The 23,219-nt window shown below is 52.7% G+C and overlaps 1 protein-coding gene across 7 annotated transcripts; it reads right to left on the bottom strand.

The window, feature by feature from the left end:
• Positions 1 to 1,198: 1,198 nt before the first annotated feature.
• On the bottom strand, positions 1,199 to 22,232 carry UBA1 (ubiquitin like modifier activating enzyme 1). 7 transcript variants are annotated; one of them, XM_074359558.1, is made up of 26 exons: positions 22,078 to 22,231; positions 14,216 to 14,332; positions 14,030 to 14,088; positions 13,763 to 13,931; positions 13,527 to 13,661; positions 12,430 to 12,536; positions 12,081 to 12,171; positions 11,839 to 11,971; positions 11,242 to 11,339; positions 11,001 to 11,147; positions 10,692 to 10,868; positions 10,463 to 10,567; positions 10,294 to 10,374; positions 9,775 to 9,930; positions 8,946 to 9,111; positions 8,622 to 8,857; positions 6,751 to 6,815; positions 6,311 to 6,506; positions 5,506 to 5,580; positions 5,194 to 5,383; positions 3,593 to 3,681; positions 3,203 to 3,295; positions 2,894 to 3,085; positions 1,877 to 1,978; positions 1,669 to 1,769; positions 1,199 to 1,531 (listed from the first exon to the last, which is right to left on the bottom strand). In XM_074359558.1, the coding sequence occupies exons 2-26, from the start codon at positions 14,330 to 14,332 to the stop codon at positions 1,396 to 1,398; spliced, it is 3,216 nt and encodes a 1,071-aa protein (XP_074215659.1). In that variant the 5' UTR covers positions 22,078 to 22,231; the 3' UTR covers positions 1,199 to 1,395. The 7 variants fall into 7 exon arrangements, with proteins under 7 accessions (XP_074215659.1, XP_010966381.3, XP_074215663.1 ...); XM_010968079.3 differs by having other exon boundaries at positions 8,622 to 8,818; positions 22,078 to 22,230; XM_074359562.1 differs by lacking the exon at positions 22,078 to 22,231 and adding an exon at positions 18,877 to 18,991.
• Between the last annotated feature and the right edge of the window lie 987 nt (positions 22,233 to 23,219).

Below are 23,219 nucleotides of genomic sequence, written 5' to 3'. Positions count from 1 at the left end.
GCAGTACAGGCCAAGAAAAAAAAGTCATGAGAGGGAGGTGGGCAAGGGCATATGCTGTACTTGGGGTCTGGAGCTGGCCCAGGAGGCAGCAGATGTGGGGACAGGCTGTAAAGGGTGTCAGGTCAGGGTCAGGCCAAGTTGTGCTATTCCCAATACCCAGGTTTGAATGAAGGAATGAGGGGTCTGTTTCTAAATGGAAGTTGGAATCTGGCTGGGTGAGGGACAGAAGTATGAGTGGCATCCTCAGGCACCAGGTGGCCAGTCAGATTGGTGCTTTCAACTGTCTAGGGTGCTCAGCCAAAACCAAGGACGGGGTGTGGGCAGCTCTGCAGTCCTGGTGGGGCTCATGGTGAGCCTCCTACTGCCTGCTCGAACCAATCAACAACCCACAGCCAGCTCTTCTCAAAAGTAGGAGGCCTCACAACAGGCAGACCAGGCCTGAAGGACAGGAAAGGGGCTTTTCCTCTACGGATGTTCTCAGCCAAATATTTTCATCAAAACTGCAAAGTATGCACAAACACTGGCATTCACAAACACTGGCATTCCTCAGTCCAGCAGAGCTGCTGAGTCCCCCCTGCAGCAGGGAAGTTGAACTAAGGGGACCACAGGCATTCTTGGCACTGGGAGCCACTATGCTAAAGGCTTGTCCAGGGTCTGAGTGCTTTGACCCAGGTGGGAAGGGATCTTCCCCAAGGACATAAGCCACACTGACCAAGCCCTGGCCGACTGGTTGCCCTAACTCTCCTCTTTACAGAAGGAGAGGGCGAGGTCACCCAAGCAGCATAGGCCAAGAAAAAAAGTCATGAGAGGGAGTGGGCAAGGGCATATGCTGTATGCTTCACAGAGGTGGGGGATAAGGCTAGAGGAGTTAAAGGACTTGCTCAAACACTATTCTCCACTACCTCTCAAAATCAACACGGCAGGGAGTTAGGAGCTAGAGATAGGGAAGGCAGAATTTGAACCCTGCTCAAACGAAGTCACATGGACCTAGGTACCTGCTCTCTATGGCCTCACCGGTGCCCCCTTTCTCCCTAAGCAGGGAGGGCAGGAGGAAGAAATGGCAGTTTCCACATTTCACATTTTCTCTGTCCAGGAAACTGGCAGGAAACTGGGATGAGGCGGAGCCCTTTGGGTTACCAACTGAACCAGAGAGCTCCAGGAAGTCCCTTCCTTCCCTGGGACAAGCAGGGTGTCCATGTCTGGGTTAATAACTCTTTATTAGGACTCAGGTTCCAAACAAGGTAGAAAGCAGCGGCAAGAGGGATTCAGGGAGGGAATGACGAGGGAACACCACGCTTGGCTAGCTGGGCCACTGCCAGAGGCCAAACGGGAGCCCTGGGCTGGAGAGGGGTCTGGAGAAGGGGCCTGGGGTCCGTCTACAGGAGAGGAGAGGGCTCAGCGGATGGTGTATCGTACATAGGGGACTTCGACGTCCTCGCCGCTCTCGTCGTTGCAGCACAGCTCAAGCACCAGCGCCCGCACATGGCGGCCCAGCTTTCGCTTCGACACACGGCTTACGATCTCCGTCATCCTAGGGGCGGAGGAGCAGAGGGTCGGGGAGACAAAAATGTAAGTGAGGAGGGGCGGGCAGCTGGGGGCAGAGGAGGTGCAGGGCAGCCCACAGGAGGAGGAGAGCTACAAGTTGAGGCTCCCCGACACCCAACTCACGGCTGATCCAACCGTTCCTTGAGCTTGGCGGCTGGCATGAAGAAGGAGTAGAGCATAGACACACCCTGGGACAGCATGGTGATCTCCAGCTTATGCTCTATCTGGAGGAGGAGGGAAGGGGGACAGCAGTGTCACGGGGGTGCTCAGGCTAGCGGGTCACCAGCACATTCCGCCCCCAGGTGGGGTGACAGTGAGAAAGGGGCCTCACCTTAAAGTAGTCAAGGAACTGTTTGAGGGTCATCTCCTCACCGTTGGGCTGCAGCCCCTGTACCTCAAAGCGATCCCACAACGTCCACTCTTGGTTATAGTACTGCGGGACAAGGAGCAGGCCAATGGCACAAGCGCCACCAGACGGCCCACCTCCGTCAGTCTCCCCCTCCACTCATGCAGACATGCTAAGGCAGACCACAAGCCGATTCTGCCCAAAGCTTTCTTGTGGCTTTCGTCTCGCCGAGTGAGCACTGAAACCCTTATGATAACCGACAAGGCCTTAAGTCACTGGAATCCTATTCTCTTCTTCCGTCTCCCATCCCCTCATCCTCTCATTCCCTCTGCTCTAATAACTTCTTCCTCAAACATGCCAGGCATACTCCTCCCTCAGTACCCCCGCAGAGACTGGTTCCTCTGCCTGGAACCCTCCCCGCAAAGCCTGCATGGCCCTGTCTCCTCGCCTCCTCCAAGTCTGGACTCACGTTATCTTTTCTGCAAGGCCATTCCTGACCGTCCCACATTTAAAATCCCAAACTACCTGGTACTCTCAAGTCTTTCTTATTCTGCTCTTTTTTTGGGGGGGGGGTCCCAAAATCATTTATTGTGTTCTTCTATTTCATTAATACAATCTTAGCAGCTGTAAGAATACCTAGCATATAGTAGGTGCTCAATAAATATTTGGGTGAATTAATGAATGAAGTAATAAGTAAAAGCACTTAATGATAGTAAGCACCCAATAAATGCTGGGCGCTACTACTGTGCAGTTATTAATAATCATCTAATATTCAAATAGCTTTTATGAGGACTTCCACAGGCAGAATCAGACCAGTACTTAGCACACAGAAGGTACTAAAAAATATGATGAGTGAATAAATGAACAAGGGGGTACAAAAAAGGAACAGGTACAACACTGACAGAAACCCTCTCCTGGTGACAGTCTATGAAGCAAACCAGAGCCAGCCGTACAGAGAAACACCCCACCCACAAACCCACTTGCCCTGACGCAGGCCCTCACCTGGTGACGGGGTGCTGCAAGGGGTTCAGAGAAGCCAAAGAAGGGCAGGGCCAAGTTGAGGAAACCATTCTTGTAGGAGTCAAGCTGTCGGTGTCCTTGCACCACCTTGTACAGCTCTAGACACACAAGGCCAACCACGGCTGCTGTGGTAGTGGCAATGGCCGGGATGATCTTCCCTGCAATCAGCTTGCTCTGTGAGGCAGGAAGCAGGTAGTTAAGGCAGAAGGGGTGCAGAGTCTACACAAGGGATGGAAAATGGGCAACTCCAGCCTGGCAGCGGGTGGGACGTCAGGTCTAGATTCCCCTCACCTTGTGCCGGTCTGCAGGGGGAATGTCATAGTTCTCTGCCCGGAGGTTGGATGCAGCCACAATGAAATCCATATGGAAATTGGTGTCATCATCCTTTTATGAGCAGGCAGTTAAGGGAGGAACATAGGGAGACAGGGAGGAGAGGATCAGAGAGGGAAGAGGACTCCTGGCCTTTGGTGATGCAAGTATCCTCCACTACAATTACCTGCTGGGCCCTCAGATCACAAAGGCATGGCTGGGAGCACCTATTTGTTCAGGGCCAAGTAGCAGGCCCGTGATCCAATCCCCACAAAGGCCTGGGGCTGCCTCCAGATCCCCAGAGACCTATTCTGCCTGAGCCCGTCTGTGCTTAGCCCATCCCCCTGCCTGCCCAGGGCTCCCATCCAGCACCTTCTCAAAGTCGATGGGGTACATCTTGAACCCCGGGAGTTTTTCGGGACTGGGCAGTGTGGCCTTGAGCTCTTCCAGACGGCTGTCATCTGCAGGAAGAGAGGGACACCATCAACCCTTTTGGTCCCAGGCCAGGGTCTGTGGTAGAAACAAGACCCCAGGTGGGGCAAAAGGTGTTCAGGTAGATAAAGGACCTGAAAAGGAAAGACATCCTGGGAGAGAGGAAGGGCCATGGGGAGAGGTGGATGGAGCAGGACAACAGAGTACAAGCCTGAAGAAGACAGAATGGGGGAGGGGGCAGTAAATCGAGAGAGCTATCTCTAGAGACACTAAGGAACTGAAGTGAAGTCATGAGGAGAACGTGGAGATGGAGATCAAGATGGGAGAGCTGTAGGACTCGGGGAGAATGATGTAGAAAGAGATGGGGAGACATGGAGGATACAGGAGAAAAAGAGGAGGGGAAGTTGGGAGAAATAGGCAGATGTGGATATAAAGGAAAGATATAGAGGGGGACAGAAGATATGGAAAGTGGAGAATAGGGGCATATAGAGGGTGAGATGGGTGAGAAGAGATTTTATACACATTATAGATGTATCTTATATACATTACACATACATGTTTCACATATATTTTATACTCATTATATACAATATACAGAGACATACATGTACTTGTATATGAGGAGAAAGATGGAAGAAATATGGCTGAAATGCAGAAGTGGAAGAAATATACAGAGGAACATGAGGCGTACATATTTGGGAAGGAAGATAGGGACATGGGAGAAGATAATATGGAGAGAAAGACAGGGGAGAGAGGTGGGAGGTCAACGCGGAGGGAGCCGACACAGCTACAGATGCATTCTTTATAGAGGGAGAGAGACAGGGAGGGGAGGCCAGGTGGATAAATACACAGACCAGGGATCTGCAAACTATGGTCTTATGAGCCAAATTCAGCCTGCCACCTGTCTTACAAATAAAACTGTATTGGAAAACAGCCACATTCGTTCGTTTCTAAGTTGCGTATGGCTGCTTTTGTGCCTCAACTGCAGAGGTGATTAGCTGCAGACGCTAAATGGTCTGCAAAGCCTGGAAGAGTCACTATTTGGTGCTTTACCCCGATATACAGCATGAGCTGGGGGAAAGAGATGGAGAGAGATGGGGAACTGGGACAGAGACGTGGGGAGGGAGATGAAGAAAGCGATATGGAGGGCAATACTACAGTGAAGACGCACACACAGGAACATGGGGGTGGGAAGATGGGGTCAGGTATCAAGGGAGGGAGACCGCTAGTGGAAATCGTATCCTCCAGATAAACAGATTGAGGAGAAACAGAGAAAAGTTGCTCTTTTCAAGGCGAATACACGTAAAACAAGAGAAACAGCTAGTTCTCCTGAGGGCCAGAGTATGGGTGGGGGAAGAGAGTGAGGGACAGAATTTAACCCAACCTCATTGTAAAGGGAGTCTCAAAGGATGGTGTGGGGAAGCCTCAGAATAGGGGTCACAGAGCAGTGCCGGGGCAGAGGACGGGCTGGGAGGCTGGACTGGGCAGGGAGGGGACAAGTGGGGGTGGTGACTCCTGGCCGACTGGCTCAGCATCCTCACCAACAGAGGCATTGGCACTCTGCAGCTCCTGGTCAGAGACGTGGATCTTGACGCCGGACTTGGGGGTGAACTCGGGGACCTGCACAGACTGTAGGAGTGTAGCCACGGCAGCTCGGTCCTGAGAGCCTAACAGCCCATAGGTCTGGGCAAACAGGTTGGCGGCAGCCATCACGTAGTCCAGGTGCAGGGGCTGGGAGAGGGCAGGGCCCGGAAGGGTGAGCACTTCAGCTCTTGGCTGGGGCGTCTCAGCCTCCTTTCCACCCACCCACCTGCCCCTCTGCCTGAACCCAGGAGACTTGCAAGGAGACTTACGTTGTTGACATCAAAGGTGAGTGGGTGAGGACAGCGCTTGGGCCCAGACCAGAACGGAGCTCCTGAGCTTGTGAGCTAAAGAAGTAGAGAGATTTTTGAGGAGCAGGACCTGAGATGGAACACCTCTGCAACACTCCTAACTTCTCACCTTGGCCCTGGGTGTGCCCTGACTCACTATCCCCAGCTGGGTGAGCACAGGGGGCTGGCGTCAATCATGAACGATCCAGACTGTAGGGTCCTGTAGATGGAAATTCTGCTGCCAGGCTGAACCAGGGGCCTCCCTGAGAAAACTCCTGGGCACTTACTTTGTGCAACAAACAGCCATTTAACAAACTCTTACGAGTGACCTGGCACTGTACTAGCTTAACATTAGTAAATACCAGCCAATCCTCCCGAGAGCCCCCACGAGGCAGATTATTATTATCTCTGCTTCACTGATGAGCAAACTGAAGTACAGAGAGAAGCCAGGTGACTTGTCCAAGTGTTAATGGAGCTGCGATTTGAACCCCCGCTGATTCTTGAGCTCTTAACTCCAAAATTTCTCCCCATGACCCCCAGGGTCCTGGGAGGCGGGTATGAGTCAGCCCACACCACAGGGAAGGGCAACAGAAATGAAGTCTCTTGCTCGAAGGAGAGGGGCCGGCAAAAGACGGGTCAGGTTCAATCATTCTACTGAGATCCCCAGGCCGTAGGCCGCCTGCCGCAGCTGCACTGGTGACCGGGAGGCGCCCCGGGGAGAGCTCACAGCAGGCTTCTGTTTCGGGAAAAGGCATTCCTCCAAACGGAGCCGGCAGGTGGGCGTTACCTGGTCGGGAGGGAAGTTGTGCAGCAGCTGCCGGATGTTGTTAGAGTACTGGGTGTGCCAGTGGTGGCAGGCCCAGGTCACACAGTCGGCCCAGGTCTGTGGCCGCTGCAGCACCAGGCTGCGCTGCACGGCCTCCAGCACCTCCAGGGGTTGGGTGCCCGCCAGCCGCAGGGTCCGCTCCACAAACTTGGGGTCTCTATCGGGAATCGGAGGGGTCAAAGGGGCAAGATTACACAGCAGCCCCAGGGCGGGCTCCAGGGCAACCCCACTCTCTCCACGGAAAGCTAGTCCGGACCCCCAGCACAACGAGGCCTGAGCATCTGCTGCCTCACTGGAGAAGCGCGCCTGGGGCTGGGGGCGGCAGCGGGGAGAGCAGGCAGGACTCCGCGGCTGGCGGGCGGCGGGCGGCAGGCGGCCTGACGGGGCCTTTGCTGACTTACGTGAGGTACTGGTTGACGTTTTCCGCCGGCTGCTTGAAGAGGCCTTCAAACTCGTCCCGAGCCCACTGTGGACAGAGCAAATGGGTTACGGATGGCCATGGCTGACAAAACGGGCTTCCAGAAGCATCAGAAAGACCACCAGCGAATAAATCAAACAGAAAGAACGCAGCTGCTCTGGGAGAAGGGAAGCCCCCCCCCCCCCCCCGCGACCACTGCTCCCAACCTTCCCCACTCCCAGCACCTCAATTTAAAAACCAACTGAACTTGATCTGGACAGTGGCTACACTAGTCAATGTGTGAAAACATTAAGGTCTGTGTACCTTACTCAAAGTATGTCATGCCTCAGTAAAGAAAAAAAAAATTCAGCTATGTATATAATTCAAAAGGAAAAAAAACCAAAAAGACAAAAAAATTCAGACCCAAAACAAAAATAATTCCTATACAGGTCCTGAGGACTTAGAGCAAACAAGGCAGAAAATTCTGAGAACTCTCTAGGACAGTAAATGCAGTCACTGGCAAGGGGGTTTGGAGGATATACATGTTAGAGATCCAGGTTCAAACCCAGTTGTTACATAGCATCTAATTTTGTAACCTCAGGAACACCTAGTAACACTTCTGTGCCCTCCTTTCCAAAACATACTGTAAACAGTAACGCCGACCTCACGGGTTGCAAGTATACACATATGTTGCTTATTTAAGGCAGCACCAGATACATAGTAAATGCTGAGTGCTTTATACAGCTCTGTGAAGTAGACACTACTGTCAGCTCCCTTTCACAGAGGAGGAATCAGGGGCATGGAGAGGGTGAGTCCAAGGTCACACGTGGGGAGACTGGGGGGGGGGGGGGTGCGCGAACACACACACGCCTAGTCTGCAACTGCAGAGGTGGAAGGGAAAGTTGGCGGGGGGGAGTGGTTTTCTCCCTCCCGACTTTGTTCCCACCCCCACACTGCTACTAAACATTCTGAATGGCTTGCTCCCAGACTGTACTAAGAATCATCTGATAGCACAATGGTTTACCCTTAGGTTCTGGCCTGTGGTCCGGGTGCTGCACACCTACATATGTTCTCTTTATAAAACCTCAGCCAGATGACATGTGCACTGCTCTGTACTCTGTATGTATACACACCACCCAAACAAAATCATCCTGGAAAACCAGCTCTTAAATCCACCTTAAGCCAACAGTGGGGGAAACCTGAATGTGGACTGAGTATTAAAGACAAATAAATACCTAGGAGAGACAGTAAGGAAGTATCACTAACTCCCGTTCAGCATGAAGGTGGCGTTTCGGTTAGACAGCGGCAGTTCTCAACTGGGAGCGATTTTGCCCCCAGGGGACATCTGGCAACGTCTGAAGACATTTTTAGTTGCCACAGCTGGAAGAAGGTGCTATTGGCATCCAGTGGGTAGAAGCCAGGGATGCTGCTGAACATCCCACAGTGCCCAGGACGCCCCCATGACAAAGAATTTCAGGCCTCAACTGTCTACAGTGCTGAGGCTGAGAACATGTTTTGTGGGAACACATCCTCCCTTTGAGGAAACATAGGGAGTGAAGTGCTGTGATGTCCACGACACACTTCAGCAAAAGAATAAATAAATACATGAATCTAAGAACAAAATGCGGCAAAACATTAACAAGTGTTAAATCTAGGCATGTCTGAGTGTTCCCCATACTATTCTTTGTATTTAACTAAATGTTGAAAAAATTTCAAAGTAAAACTAAAGCAAAAAAAGAATGAATCATTCTAGAAACTGAGGCTGCACAGTGGGGAGTGAAAGGGGAAAGTTTAGAGGAAAATGAAAAAGCACAGGGGCTGGTGGCCGAGAGGCCACGCGGCTGCTCCCTGCGCTCTGCCCCCGACGCTGATCACCTGCAGGGTGTGCTCGATGGCGTTGGGGAAGTTCTTCAGCGTGCAGATGGGGATGGACTTTTCCGGGGGGTCCTGGCTGGAGCTGTATGATTCTGTCAGGAAGGGGATCACCACCTGCACGTTGCCCTTGGTGCCCAGTGTGCCCGACTCCAGCAGTGGCTTACGGTAGTACACACAGCGGCGGTCCATGTACATGCCTGGGGGGCGGGGAGTCACGACACCACCTGAGTGCCTTCCTGAGGACAGGAAGACGGGCACCTCCGATGTACATACACACACACACACACCTTGGCCCTTGACCTCCTCCCCCGCCTCCAAACTCACGGGCATCCACGTTATCCAGGGCATTGGCCACACCATCCAGGTTTTGGAAGAAATCGTCGTCATAGATGCGCTCGGTGTCCGGGCCCACGCGGTTCTGGTGGCTTGTCACCCGGATGTGCGGATTCATCTGGTGCACAGCTGCAGCGGCCGTGTCAGACTTTAGCTTCTAGTGGGGGTCAGGGTGGGAATGGGGGAACAGAGCTCAGTCATTCATGCGTGCACCCAGCGAATCTCTACAGAGCTGTCCTCCCGAAGGCTGACTCATTTAATGCTGGGAAGAACCAGGCCCCGAGTTCAGGAGGCTCCCTGGTGTGGGAGGAGACAGTCCGTGACAGGACCATACGGATAGGACCATGAGTCTCTAATGAGCTACCCTGGTTGGCAACATCTCACACATGTTATTGTGACTCGCTACTGGGGGAATTAAGCATGTCTTGTGCGACTCCACCAGGAAAGGAGTCTTGGAAACGTGTGCCTGGTCTCCCCCAGACTTCTCCCAGTGAGCTAGTTCCCTTTGCTTATTTTGTCTCGCATCCTTTTGGTGGAAGAAATCACAGCGGTGATTAGAACTATATGCTGAGTCCTCCTCGTGAGTCACTGAACTTGGGACCCCCAACACATTGTCCCAACCAGCACTAGTAGTCAAGGAAAAAGAAAAAAAGAAAGAAGATAAAAAATGGTAGAATCAATGGAAATTAAATGTTTCATTGAACGAGTGACAGAGAGAAACCAGAAAAGAGATGAAGGAGAAAAAAAAGGCAGTCAAGCCCCTTTTCCAGAAAGAATGAGAACGAAAGACAGGAGGAAACAAGATGACAAGCCCACTCACCGTGACGTCCCAGGGCCTGAACAGAAACTGCCTGTTCAGATTTGACTTCTCAATGGTGTCCATGTCTGTGATGACAATTTCTCCACCTTCCCCACAGCCCAGCCCAATCATGGCAAAGTTCTTGAGCAGTTCACAGCCAATGGCCCCTGCACCCACCTAGAAGACAGCCGAGAAGAGACACAGAGGCTGGTCAGGGTGCTGCAGGTCAGCGTGAAGCCACCCGTCACTCCTCACTTCCCCTGAAGACAGCAAGAGAAGGGAAGACTGTTTAGTGTCACATCAAGTGCCAGGGCTCTAAGAAATAACCCAGGGTCACCTGAAGGAAGAGACACAAGGCACAAGATGAGGCAAACCGAAGGACACACCAAGTTTTCCCTCAAGATTAAAAAAAATGGCTAAAGTTATGCGACAGAGATACAAGAATCAAAAGAGCCTCCCTCAGGAGGCAGGAGGAGACTGGTAAGAAGTGGCCAGAGGCCAGGGAGATGAAGGAAATGGGTGTCCAAGGGGATCGCTCACCAGGAAGTACTTCTGCTTGCCCAGCTTCTCTTGCAGGTCTGAGCCAAATACAGCCACCTGCCCATCATAACGGTTCTGGCGCTGAAGAATGCAAAGGGAGGAGGGTCAGAGAGGGGCCTCACCAGAAACGTCCCCAATGACACCTTCCCCAGGGCCCCCGTTCACATACTGGGAGGCACTTGTCCTCTGTGAGGGCCTCTTGGTCCTCAGGGAGACACTCCAGTGCGTCAAAGTACAGCCACTGCATGATGGGCATAAACTTCCCAGAGCAAGCCTGGGGATGGGGCAGGAGAGAGGAAGTGGCAGTGACCAACTGGGGACTGTCACAGATGGACAAGTGATGGAGTCAGGGAGGTGCCTGGCCCACCCCAACGCTGCCCTTCTCCCCCTGTGCTGACCTTCATGACCTCCTGGGCAGCAAGGCCCCCAATGAAGGCGTTTATGGGCGCCAGATCCCCAGCAGCCACATATGCCAGCTTCCGGATAAGGTTCTCATCCAGGTTGTCCTGCTGCACTGCTGGCAGGGCTCGAGCATTCACAGCCCGTGCTAAGGTCACCAGCTCCGTCGCATCCTCCTGGTGGGGCAGAAGGAATCAAGAGCGCGCCTGTCAGGCCACTCCACCAGAAGTGGGGGGAGCCCGTAGAGAGGCATGGAGGGCCTTCAGTGCCAAGGTCACCTGAACTGGCTGGTTCACCCACCCACCCACCTCATTGCGGGGCCGAGGGGGTCGGCCGTGCTGAGCACAGAACTGGTGCAGAGCCTGGAAGCCAATGTGCAGCTGGGCAGGACGGGAATACTTGGCAAAGTCCGTCATCACAAAGTCAGGCTCTGCCAGGGAGGCCAGCAAGGATTTCTGTGGGGGTGCAGGGCATTAGAACCAGAAGAGAGGAACGGAGAACCGGAAATGCCCAGGAGCGCTCCCACAGCCCACTATCCCCCACACTCACAAAGCTGATCTTTTTCGGTACTTTGACTTGACTGACGATGCCGCCACGGATGTAGTCGGAGAAGTTGGAGGTGTCACAAATGCTAAACGTGTAAGGACCTACAGTAGACAGGGAAGCTGTCAGACTACCCAACCCCCTTAAAACTGCCCAGACCCACAGGATGAGGAAAAACCCTTCCCAGAGCCAGCTCAGACATCAGGAGCCGTCTCCTCTCCAGCCCAGGTTCCACGTGAACGTTAGAAACTATCTTCCCCCGTCCCAGAGCCAGCTTAGAGCCCGAGACCTTGTGCACCCGACCCCAAGTCTATACCAGAAGACATTCTGTTCCCTGTCTGGATTAGTTCAGACACGAGTGGACCCTCTCATCTGCTCTGTTCAGACACCAGAGACCTTTCCCCCCTCAGTGCAGATACCAGTGACCTAGTCTAGGAACAGCTCAAACCCGAGACAGCACCTCTGCCCCGAGGTCCCCAGCTCTGGGTGGGCCCCAGGGGACTCTGTCTCTGGTTCATCTCAGACACCCAGAATGTGTCTCCGCTCACGTGGAGCCCAGGGACACACCTCCATCTCCCCTGATTCCCCATGGCCCTAGCTCACCCAGGACTTTGATCTCCATGGGCTGACTTCCATTGAGTTCAATCATGCCCTGTACTTCCGAAAAGGAGACAAAGTCGCCACTCTCAAAGCCATGTCGGGCCTCATCCAGGCAAGTAACCACGCCGGGGTTGTCCTGGTTAAAGGAGGAGTGCCTCAGAAGCAGGCCCAGGGTACCAGGAGCAGACAGGAAAGCCTGCTGCTGCTCATCTGCCCGCCAGGACCCCTGAGGCTGGCCTCCTCACCTTGGTGACCATGGAAACCATAGCACTGAGCGGCTGCTCCCCATTGGAGTCTGTGAGGATCATTTCCTCTCCAAAGTCACAGAAGAGCTGCCTGTAGAGGGAGGCAACAGGGCTGATGCCTGAGTCCCATGTGCACAGGGACCTCATGTGTCCCTCCAGATGCAGCGAGTAGCTGCTGAGCAAATTCAGCCCATCACTGCAGGGCATCAGATGGCGCTCATGCTACATGGGGAGACGTCAACACACGGCATCCAAAATCCGGGGAGCCGAGGGGGGCTGAGGGCAGGGAGAGCTTGGGGGGGTTGACCGGGTCTTGATGGGTCGGGGGAAGAGGGTAGGAGGTACTCACCCAAACAGGCCCCGCGTGTCTGCCACCACCAGCTTGATGCCACGGCTGTGACAGAACTCACCCACCCGCAGCTGGTCCTCCAGGGGGGTGTTAGTGAGGACCACCACCTGTGGAGAGGAGGCGGCTCAGGCGAGGGAGGGCCAAGCAGTAGTAGGGCCGAGGGGAGAGGAAAAGACAATGGAGGGAGGCTGGTACAAGGGCTCAGGGAGACCTTAAGGATTTGCTGGTTCAGCTTACACAGACACAAAGTATCTACTTTGTATCAGATTCAACTAGGGCGAAACTCACTGAAGGGAAATGTGAATCCCTAGACCACAGCAGGCAAGGAAAAGAGGCAGCTGGGAGGACAGAGTTTGGAGAACAGCTGACTCCTTCATTTGCCAACAACACCCACTGCTGCCTGCCTAAAACCCTGCCATGCCCTGCGAGACACAAGTAAAGCTTCCTCCCCAGCCAAAGTCTGAGCTCACTCCTACCACACCCACTTGCTCCCAATTCTCAAGACAACACCTGCTCAGCCAAGATCCTCCGGGCTTTGCTCTCCGCCTGAATGCCCACCCATTCCCATCAAGGTGAGCTCCCACTGTGACATCAGGGTTCGGCAGCAGCGTCCAGGCTCGCTGGGACACCCCAGGGCAGAATCTCAGCACTCACAGCTCCTCTTTCTAGCCCAGAGTTTTTAGCTAACAACCAACCAGATGGCCCTTATCACATGCCAGCTACTATTCTAAGTGCTTAGCCCTCACAAACTCTCTATGAAGACGGCATTCCTACCACTCCCATGTCTACAAACAGACCAAAGGAAGGCACAGGAGACTCAGCAACCTGCCCGAGGTCCCACTAGGACAACCAGAAACCCGCACCAAGGCCATCTGGCTCCAGGGTGGGCACGGAACCACTATGCTGTAAGGCCTGTAGGCTCACATCTTCCCCCTTGAAAAGGCAGGTCCGGGCTCTAAATCCTGCCCGCATCCCCTGTCTGCATCCTCAGCATGACATCTGGCACATGCGCCAGCCCGTTAAGTATTGATGCAGCAAGCAAACCAGAGACAGGCTCTGAGAGAACCGGGCGGAGGCGGAGCGGTGGGCCCAGGTACCTGGAAGCCGCTGAGGAAGTCCTCCACGAGGGGCCCAGTGTAGGCGCTGACAGGCACGTAGCTGTTGAGCTCAGCGAGGCGGGGCTGGGAGACCTCAGCCCGGTTTTTCCCAATGTCCTCCTCCCGCAGGTAGAACTGCCAAGGGGAGTGAGGGAAGGAGGGCACTGACTGCAGAGCCCGGGGGGTGGCGGGAGGCTCGGGCCTCGGCAGGGGAGGAGGAGGATGGGACGAGGTACCTGGGAGGAGAGGTCAGCCCACTGGGCGGTGCCCTGGTCATGCAGGGTGACGGCCTTGACCCCACCAAGGATGATGTTCTTGGCGATCTCCACGCCCAGGCCCCGCAGGCCTGACACCAGCACGCTGGACGTCTGGAGCCGCTTCATTGCCTCATGGCCCAACACATACCTGCCAGGTTAGGGGGCGTCACAGGTCAGGGCCAGGCCCTCCTGACCTTTGCTCTCAGCGCTCCACCCACCTCGCAGTCCCACCTTGTCCCCACTTACAGCTGCCGGGAGTAAAGGCCCTCATCTATGTCTGCATCACTGCCGTTCTTTGCCATTCCCTAGGGATGGAGGGGAGGAACAGGTTCAGGGAGACCACAGGAGTAGGGCAGGAACGGACAGACAGCAACACAAAAAGCTTCCCCTCCCACCACCTCTCCTGCCTGTCTCCAGGAGGAAGACACTCACGTTGGTTGGCACAGAGGGCACGTTGGACAACACAGAGTGGGCAGGGGAACAGTTAGAACCCGGCTTTGGATCAGGCCCGGACACGCGACGTTTCTTGGACAGCGGCGAGCTGGACATCTGGAGGGAAAAAAAAAGGTCAGAGGTGAGCCTGGGGCACATGCGTGTTTCTGTTGGTTAGCAGCGACTGTGGGAAAACCAGAGACATAAGGGCTAATAGCCCCATTTTACAGAACAGGAGACAGGGACAGAGAGGTAAGGTGACTTGCCCAGGGTCACACAGCTGTCACAGCTAAGATCCGAACCCATGGTCTGGCTTGCAATCCATGCTGCTGACCACTAGGCCATTCGCCTTTCTCCCCAGCCAGCATAATGAGGGAGAGACTGCAATCCTGGGGGGGGGAGGGCGGGGAGGAGTGACAAGAAGAATGTACTTGTTGGGGAGTCAGAGGAAGGATGTAACTTCAGGTCAGACCCTGCCACTCAACTGTTCTCATTTAACCCTTCTGGGCTCAGTTCCCTTGCCTGTAAAAAAGCAGTGATAATACCACTTACCTACCCCATGGAGCTGCTGAGGTGATGAGATTTAACCCAGACCAGAGAGCCTCGCACAGAGCAGGTAGGCAAGAGCAAGCAGCCATTCTCCTCTCCCTTAACCCCGGCAACAGGCGTGCAGGAGGGAAATGCAGCTCAGACATCCACCAGGGTAGCATGATGGCAGGAGATACCTTGCCGAGAACTCAGTCCCCAGAGGGGCTTAGGGAGGAGAGTTTTACAAAGTCCAATTCCCTCCTGCCACCCCAAGCTCTGGGAGGGGAAAACACTCAGGGCTCATAAAAGAGGTCACTGGGAGACAGAAAACACACACTTCCCACGCCTTGTCTGCATGTGGAGCCCTGTAAACAGGCCAACAGTAACGATGGCTGCATGTGTATCAGGAGTCCTCCCTGTGCCAAATGTCAAACTAGGCACTTTATGAGCTGTGCCTCACTTTGTCCTCAGGGCACCCCCATGAGGTTTGGACTACTATCAGTAACATCCCCCAACTCACACTGGAGGAAAAAAATCCGCTAGAGATGTTTTGGTGACTTGATGAAGGGACCCACAACCAGAGTAGCCGAGCCGGAACCACACCAGAATCTGCTGACCCTGAGACCCAGGCTGCCTCCCGACGATACGGCATTTCATCCCCTCAATGGTCCCACCCCTGTAAGGCAGGGTTGATTGTCTTTGCCAGACAAACAGGAAAACCCGAGCTTACGAGGACTAGGTCCCAGAGACAGAACAATGCAGTCCTGCTGTGGAAGTGATGTCTTGAGGGCGGGGAGAGACGGCAGGATCCCCGATCATTCCCCCTCACCCACAATGCTCCTCTAAGCCTCTGTTCTCCTACACAGAGCCTTTTCTGACACCCAGTCACACCAAGTACCCTCCCTGTACCTAAGATTCCATCTTGGCACCTGTCACATTGTAGCACTAAACAAGATGACGAGGGCTCCCCACCATCTACTAAGAGCTTACTGCCTATCAGTCACAGGGTAAAGGGCTTTGTCTAATCCTAACAATGCCCACAAACCAGATAACCTTATACCCACATCACAAAAAAAGAAAACAAAGGCTCAGAGAACTCCAGTCACTTGCCCAGAGTCATGCAGCTGGTGCTGGATTGTTTGCCAAATGCCTCCTGAGGGAAGAGAGTCAGGACCCAGGGCCCAGCTCCCAAGGCTAAGAAGTGAGGGAAGGGGACCCAGGAGGCTGCCTAGGGCCAAGTCACCCAGCTGAACTGCTGGGAATGCTAAAACCCAGCCTAGGTAGGGAGAGACTTGGTGAGTTAACAGGAAGACCCAGGCAAATCCCATTTTTCCATTTACTGGCTTCCTGACGTGGGGTAGGGATCGCATTTCCTCTGAGCCCCACTTTTTCCCCCAAAGCAGGAACAAATGGAACTATCCTCAAGGAGCTGCTAGGGAGATTAAAAAAGTCAAGGTCTGTGGTCAGAACTCAGCGATCTGAGGACATAAGCTCCTCCCTGGGCATCTGCAAAAGCCTCCATTACTGGAGTTATCTCCTTGCCTTGTCACCGGTTTGGTTGTTTGGGACACACCATCTCCCCATTCCCTAAATCAGAGATGATCCAGGCCTAAGAGATCTTTGCTATCAGGACCTTTTAACTCTGGGTAGCTAGTGCTGCCAGCAAGGATTCTAAGCAAGTTTTGGTTGATGATCTGAGAGTGGATTTCAACTGCAGAGGTTTGGAACAGGCCAGTCTCAAGGCAAGCAGAAGGGGTCTGGGGAAGAAACCCCAGGAAGGAGCTAAAGATCCCCTATTCCCAGCATAAAATTGATACCCTTTCCCCCTGAACATATGCTCAGGCCCCAGTTAGGATGCAAATACCATCAACTGTTCAGCAAAGCTGAACTGAGGCTTAGAGAGTTTCAGAAATTGCCTGGTGATTTTGAAGCCTGGGCATTCTCTACCATCAAAAGCAGAGAAGAAGGTTTGAGGTTAGAGTCCTGGGCAGATTTGAGAGGGGGAAGGCACAGGGTCAGGTTATCAGTATGGAGAAAAGCTAGGTAGGGATGCTGGGGCCTGTCAAGCCTCCTGGAAGGGATTAACTGAGAAATCCCTGAGAATACAAAGGAGAGGAGTCAGGAGTTGTCTGAGCACATGGAGGCTCAGAGGGAGACAGGAAAGGGGATGTTAGAAGCACTGGGGGGCAGGAGGGGCGGCGCCAGGCAAGGTTGTTAAGACCCAAATTTGGGTCCTTGGAAAAACAGCTTTTAGAAAAGGTGCAGAAAATTGCACTAGAGGCTGGAGGCTGCAGAGGAAATGGGTGGGGGATTCCGGGGCCAAAGGAGGCTGCAGGAAGATGCTGGGGTCTGGGGGCCGCCGGGGTGTTCTCCATAGGATGCTGGGGCCCTGGGGGGGGGGTGTCTCTGCTGGTGGCAGAGGGAAATCTTTGACCAAAAATAATAGGGACCTGCAAGAGAAGAATTGTCTCTGACACTGATGTCAGAGTCCCAGGAGGCTATGAGGGTGGATACTAAAGCTCAGGGTGGGGTTGGGGAGGGATTTCCAATGGAGCACAAAGGCCTTGTGTTGATCTGATTGGTACTTGCTAGGTCCTGCAGTCACTCAAGAGTGGAAAGAGGAGGCTGAGCCCAGACAGTTCTGGCCCTAGAAAGTTCAGTAAGCAAATACTGGCTAGGTCCCCAAGTGGGGTTGGGTTTCTCTGACTAATTACGTGGGATCCCATGAAGGCTCTGAGAGTAGATGCTGAGAAGGGGGTTTTCTACTCTGATGGAGGACAACTGGGCCTGCTGTGGGAAGGGACAAATGACAGTGATGTTGGGGTCCTACAAAGCTGAAAACAGAAGCTGAAAGCCTGACTGGAGATGCTGGGATCTTGAAAGGTTCTGAGGATAGATTTTAGGCTCAATGTGAGGTTTAAGGGATCTGTGAGAGAAGGTGGAACCCTGGTTGGCTTTTGAAGGCAGAGATTGATTAAAGGGGGGGGGGATATGAGAGGCAAGTCTCTGATGGAGGGGGCCAGGAGCCAACAGGGTCTGCAATGGCAGAGGCTGGCAGGGATACATCTGATGGAGGATTATATGTTCAAACAGTTCGTCCCTCGTGTCTGGTCCCCTGGGAGGCTCTGTCCGAAATACTAGGGGTTAGGGGGTCTGATGGGGGGATGCTGAGCCCTGCAAGGGGTTGTCTCTGAAGAGAATACAGAAAAGGAGGCATTCCCTTAAAGTAGACGAAGTCCCTGAGAGCAGATTCTAGGAATTAAAGGAGTCTCTAAAGGTGAATGCGGAGGGGTGTCTCTGAATTAAAACGCTGGCCTGGAGGGGTTTAGGATGGAAGATGCTAGGGCCGGGGTGGGGTTAGGAGACCCCTGAGATGTGAAGGAGGGGTCTCCGACATGGAGGCCAGGCCCAAATGGCCTTTCACAGGGTCTAGATCTCTTGGAAGCTCTGAGAGTAGATCGATTGTGTGTCGCAGGGGAGGGTGATTCTGAAGGAAGATGCTAGAGAAGACTCTCTATCAGATGAATGAAGTCAAATGGACCCTCCCTAAGGTCTGATCCCTCCTGGAAGCCGCGAGGGCAAATACTGAGACTAGGTTGTCTGAAGAGAGATCCTGGGGAAGATCTTTAACCACATGCACTGGTAAGAGGCTTTGACCAGGAATGCCGACCCGGTAAGTCTCTACTGCTGACTGAAGGGAGTTCCGACCCGCGATGCAAGGTTTGAGATCGGGCCAGGTCCCTGACTAGGAATGCTAGCCTGAAGCTCTAAAAGCAGATCCTGGGGGTCTGACCCCAAGGTCAGATTTCGGAGCTCGAAGTGATTGGGCTGGTCCCGGATGGGAACTGGCCCCGCCCCAAGAACTGCCCCCTGCTTCTTCCCTCCGAACCCTAGCGTACCAGTCATCACTGCCCGCCCCGACATCAGCCTGGCCCAGCGCCGGCCCAGATCCGGCACTACTTCCCGAAACCTCTGCCCCGGCCAAGGCGCCGAGAAAGGACGTTTGTTACCAATGCCGGTTCCCCGGGTCGCGCCGCCGCCAACTCCTCTAGGAGCCGAAGCCAAGCCCGGCCGCCGCCACCCTCCTCCTTCTCCTCCTCCTCCTCCCCGCCGCCTGGGCCGCCTAGAATCACCGCCGCTGTCTTCTCCTTTCCCGGCTGTAGTGATCCTGCTCGTCCCTGCCACCTCCTTCACCTCCGCCGCCGACACAAGATGGCGACCGCGGAGCCTGGGGCCGGAACAAAACCTTGGGCACCACCCCCAGAAACCCGGATGCAGGCAGGCCGCGCCCATTCATGAATCATGTATATGAGAGTCCCACACTGTCTGTGACTCATTCGAAGAGGAATAGCTCCATCTGGTGGCTGGCTACTGTGGCCGTAACTAGGAAAACAGGTAAAACCACATAGAGGCCATGCCCATGGGAATATGAATAAAGAATACTTTGTTACAGCCAGGCTACCATGGGAACCAAGAAAGGACTGCAAGGCCACATTTCCTAATCGTGAATTATGCATGAGGCCGGGTGGCTGGTCGACTAACACACTGCATCCAGAAAGCCAATGTTGAAACATGGAAGCCACGCCCCATGCTCATGAATAATGAATAATTTTGCTGCAGCCAGGAAGTCAAGCGGACCGAGGCTACATCTTCTCATGAATAATGCATGAGGCCCGGTGGGCAAGAACAAAAGAGACAGGTCCGCCTATGGCTGCATCTAATACCCTGTAAGCAGGGAAATAGGGCTAACACAGGTAAAACACACTACCCCCCCCGCTCATGAATAATGAATGGTGATGCTGCAGTGGCTAAACCTGGAGACTCAGCGAGGTCATGAAAGGTCCCATTCAGTTACTCGTGAATTATGCATGAGTCTGGATGGACAGAAATACTCAAGACAGCACTGCCCAGCAAGTAGGGGCTATTGGTACTCCAGACAAGGCAACATGGTCATGCCTTCCTGTTCATGCATAATGAAAGATGCTGCAGAGCCACAGGGGAAACCCAGGGGAAGTGTAAATGCCTCCTCCCCACCCTTGACTAAGTGCACATGAACCAGGGCTGCCTTGGTTCCGCCAAATCCAGATTTACTACATGTCTTTGGCAGGTGCCTCAGTTTCTACAACTGCAAAATGGAGATAGTAATAGAACCCATCTACCTTATAAAGGCAAAATATGTTACTATGAAAACCAGAGAAGATGAACTTTGGAATGAGCTCAGAGCAGTGTTGGCACAGGGAACTGTTAAGGTTTTTGAGCATTATATATTAATATAAAGGTAATATGTAAATATATTTTATATTAATATAAAACATTATATTAATATAAAACGTTATATTTATATTAATATAAAATGTTATATTTATATTAATATAAAACCCAGCTACTAGAGGAACCTCCATTTGGGGCATTATTTTTAAAAAATAATGCCTTGAAACACCATTCCAGAATTACACTGGAAAACAGAATGCTAAGGTAAGGTCACCCATATCCATTAAATAGGTAGGATAGACTACCAGGTCATCAGAGATACAACTGTACCTCAAAGCCCCAGGCACACAATAAGCACCCAATACATTTCTGTTGAATAATAATAATAATAAATCACATCACTGATCACCCACTATGCAGGGTTTCCTCTCCATGCATTGTGCCACTGGTCTCAGGAACGCAGAGCAGGAAATCAGTTCCCTCTCGTCCTTCAGGTCTCAGCTCAAAGGTGACCTTCTTAGAAGGTTTTTAACCCCTCACAAAAATCATTTCCACCCACTGATGACTAGCTGTGTGACTTGGGGCCAGACACTTCACTTCTCAGTGCCACTGTTTCCCAACCCCTAAAATGAAAACAATGGTAACTTACCTTGTGATGGAGTTTAAATGAAGAAATATGTTGAAATGGCTCAGAACAGTGCCTGGCACATAGTGCTATAGGACTAACAGTGGTAGTACCATTAAGTAGGGTGTGTGAGGGCAGAACAATGTAGTATTTGATTAAAACTACAGACCCTGAACTAGACTGACTGGGTCTGAATCCTAGGTCAGCCAGTCACTGACTGTGAGTAACCTTAGGCAAATTACCTAGCCTCCTGGTGTCCCAGTTTCCTCATCTATAAAATGGGATGATAATAACCTACCTCCTGGGATTGTTGTGGGGATTAAATGGGCTAATAAAGTGCTAAATGAGTGTAAACTAATCTGATCATCATTATGCTCATACCCATTTTTTTTCAGGCTCACAGAAAGATTTGCCAAAGATCACACAGCTGGCAAGGATCGATGCGATTTGAAGTTAGACCCTTTGTCGATAATCTGGGATTACTGAGCCATAAAGAATGAACAATGAGCGAGGCCTCATCCCTTCACTACATACAAGACTTAAATCCTGAAACCTATCAGGGAAAGCTAACAGCAGATCCTGCAGGTGAAGCTGTAAAAGCTACGCCCCTCATGAATTATGCACAATACTCCTAGAAAAGCCATGGAAACATCGGGGCGGACTACTCACCTTGATGCTTAATCAGTGAGATCTAATTTGCCCGGCAGACTGACGCCCCTTCAGCACGCTGATCCGCCCCCTCGTGAATAATTCACAACCTGATACTTTCAACGGACCAGGTGCAAAAGAGGCAAAAATGGGCTTCCTCAACAGCCCACCTCCTCATGAATAACGAATAAAGCCACGGACAACGAAGGCCCGGTGGCACCCAGTCCCTTCGGGGAAAAGCCCAGCAAAGTAGGCTCCGGTGTCCCTTCCCCAGCCTGGGCCGGGGGCTCCTCTTCCTAAAACTGTGGGGGCCCCACCGTGTCCAGTCCCTCCGCCTCTAGTACCCAAGTGTGGTGAGACATCATAATAGAGCCAGAGGTCACAAAGGCCATAGGTACCTCCCCATGCCACGTCGGTCTCTAATGCTCCTACTGTCACCAGGACCTTTCCTGAAACAAGCCCTCCCAAAATTCCGCCTTGAGTTCAGAAACCTCAAACTTTGCCTCTACCCTTGGAAAGTACACCAAACCCTGCCCCATGGACAGAGTACTCATACACGGACCCTAGGAGTCTCCCCAAACATCCCCCTGAACCCTGCCTCCAAGAGGTATAAACCCTGCCTCGGAGGGGTATCTAAACCCTGCCTCCGAGGGACGCTCTTCAAACAGACCCCCAAATCCCACTCCGGAGTCCCTAAACGCCACTTACTAAGGGTTCCCTCAAAAACTGCCATCTCTAAATGCCACCCGGGGCCCGGAGCCTCCAAATATGCCCACTCGGGGATCCCCGAAATTGAACTCCCTCCCTCAAATGCTGTCCAGAGGTTTGGGGGTACCGCGCTCCAGCTCACCCCCTGCGCCGGGCGGAAGCCTCGCCTTCCTGCTGGAGATGAGCCGAAGCCACGGGGCAACGGAAGAGCAAACCACCTTCGTCGTGCAAGAAGAGCCAGAGTTTGCGCGGAGCTCGGAAGCGCGGGGCCTTGGAGGGCCCCCGGTTTGGGACGCACCATAGGTGCTTAGCTAGAGGGGCGCCCGCCCCTTCTCCCGCGCCGCCGGCGCCTGTGTCAGACCCAGACACCCCTACGCGTTGTGGTACTTCCCTAACGCGCGAGGCATGCTGGGGGTGGTAGTCCGGGTCAGCCAGTGCCTGGTGCACGTGGTGGGCATCAGCGCCCAGGGTAAGGGGAAATGAAAACCTGGGCTGTGGAATTCTAGGAGCCGTGCTGGGAGCTGAGTGGGCGGCGAGGGCAGTAGGAAAAGGGAGCGGAACATGAGGGTACCTCCAGATGGAAAGGCACACCCATCCTACAGATGGGAAAGCTGAGGTTCAGGTGGCCAAAGGAGTTCATTCATTTGACATTTATGGAGTTCAAGCTGTGGGCCAGGTGCTAGGGATTCTTCCTTGTCCTCGCGGAGCTGACACGCTAGCCAGAGAGACAGACCATAAATGTAACAAATAAGTTAAAATTATGTTAGATACATGTGAATATAATATAAATTATGTATAATAAAATGTACATATAAATACTACATGATAGCTAGTGTCAGTATGTTAATAATTTCCGTCTGTATATCATGTTTTAAATACAGTGTATGTAGTCTACTCATACGTGAATATACAATTAAATATATATTGTATATATGTGATAACTGCTAAATGCTATGGAGAAAAATAGAACAAGGTAAGGGGAAATCTGTGGGTTCAGGTTGCATTTTTAGATGATGTGGTCAAGGAAGGCTTCACTTAGAAGGTGACGTCCAAGCAAAGATGTTTAACATGAAATGCCTTTAATCACCTTATCCCAAATTCTGTATCTCATCTCCCGCCCTCAAAACCTCCAAATTGGTTCACTAGGAAAATATTTATTGAGTGCCTACTGAGTGTCGGGCACTGGGAATGTGGCAAAGAAGGTAGCAAGGAGAATACTGCTTTTGCAATAGTCAAGAACACACTTCCATCAGATCTTTGCTTTTTTATTTATCGTTTGCCTGA

Source organism: Camelus bactrianus, chromosome X (assembly GCF_048773025.1).
Source record: "Camelus bactrianus isolate YW-2024 breed Bactrian camel chromosome X, ASM4877302v1, whole genome shotgun sequence".
Lineage (NCBI taxonomy): Eukaryota > Metazoa > Chordata > Mammalia > Artiodactyla > Camelidae > Camelus > Camelus bactrianus.
The sequence above is the reverse complement of the archived record's forward strand: the minus strand, read 5'-3'. Positions and strand labels throughout refer to the sequence as shown.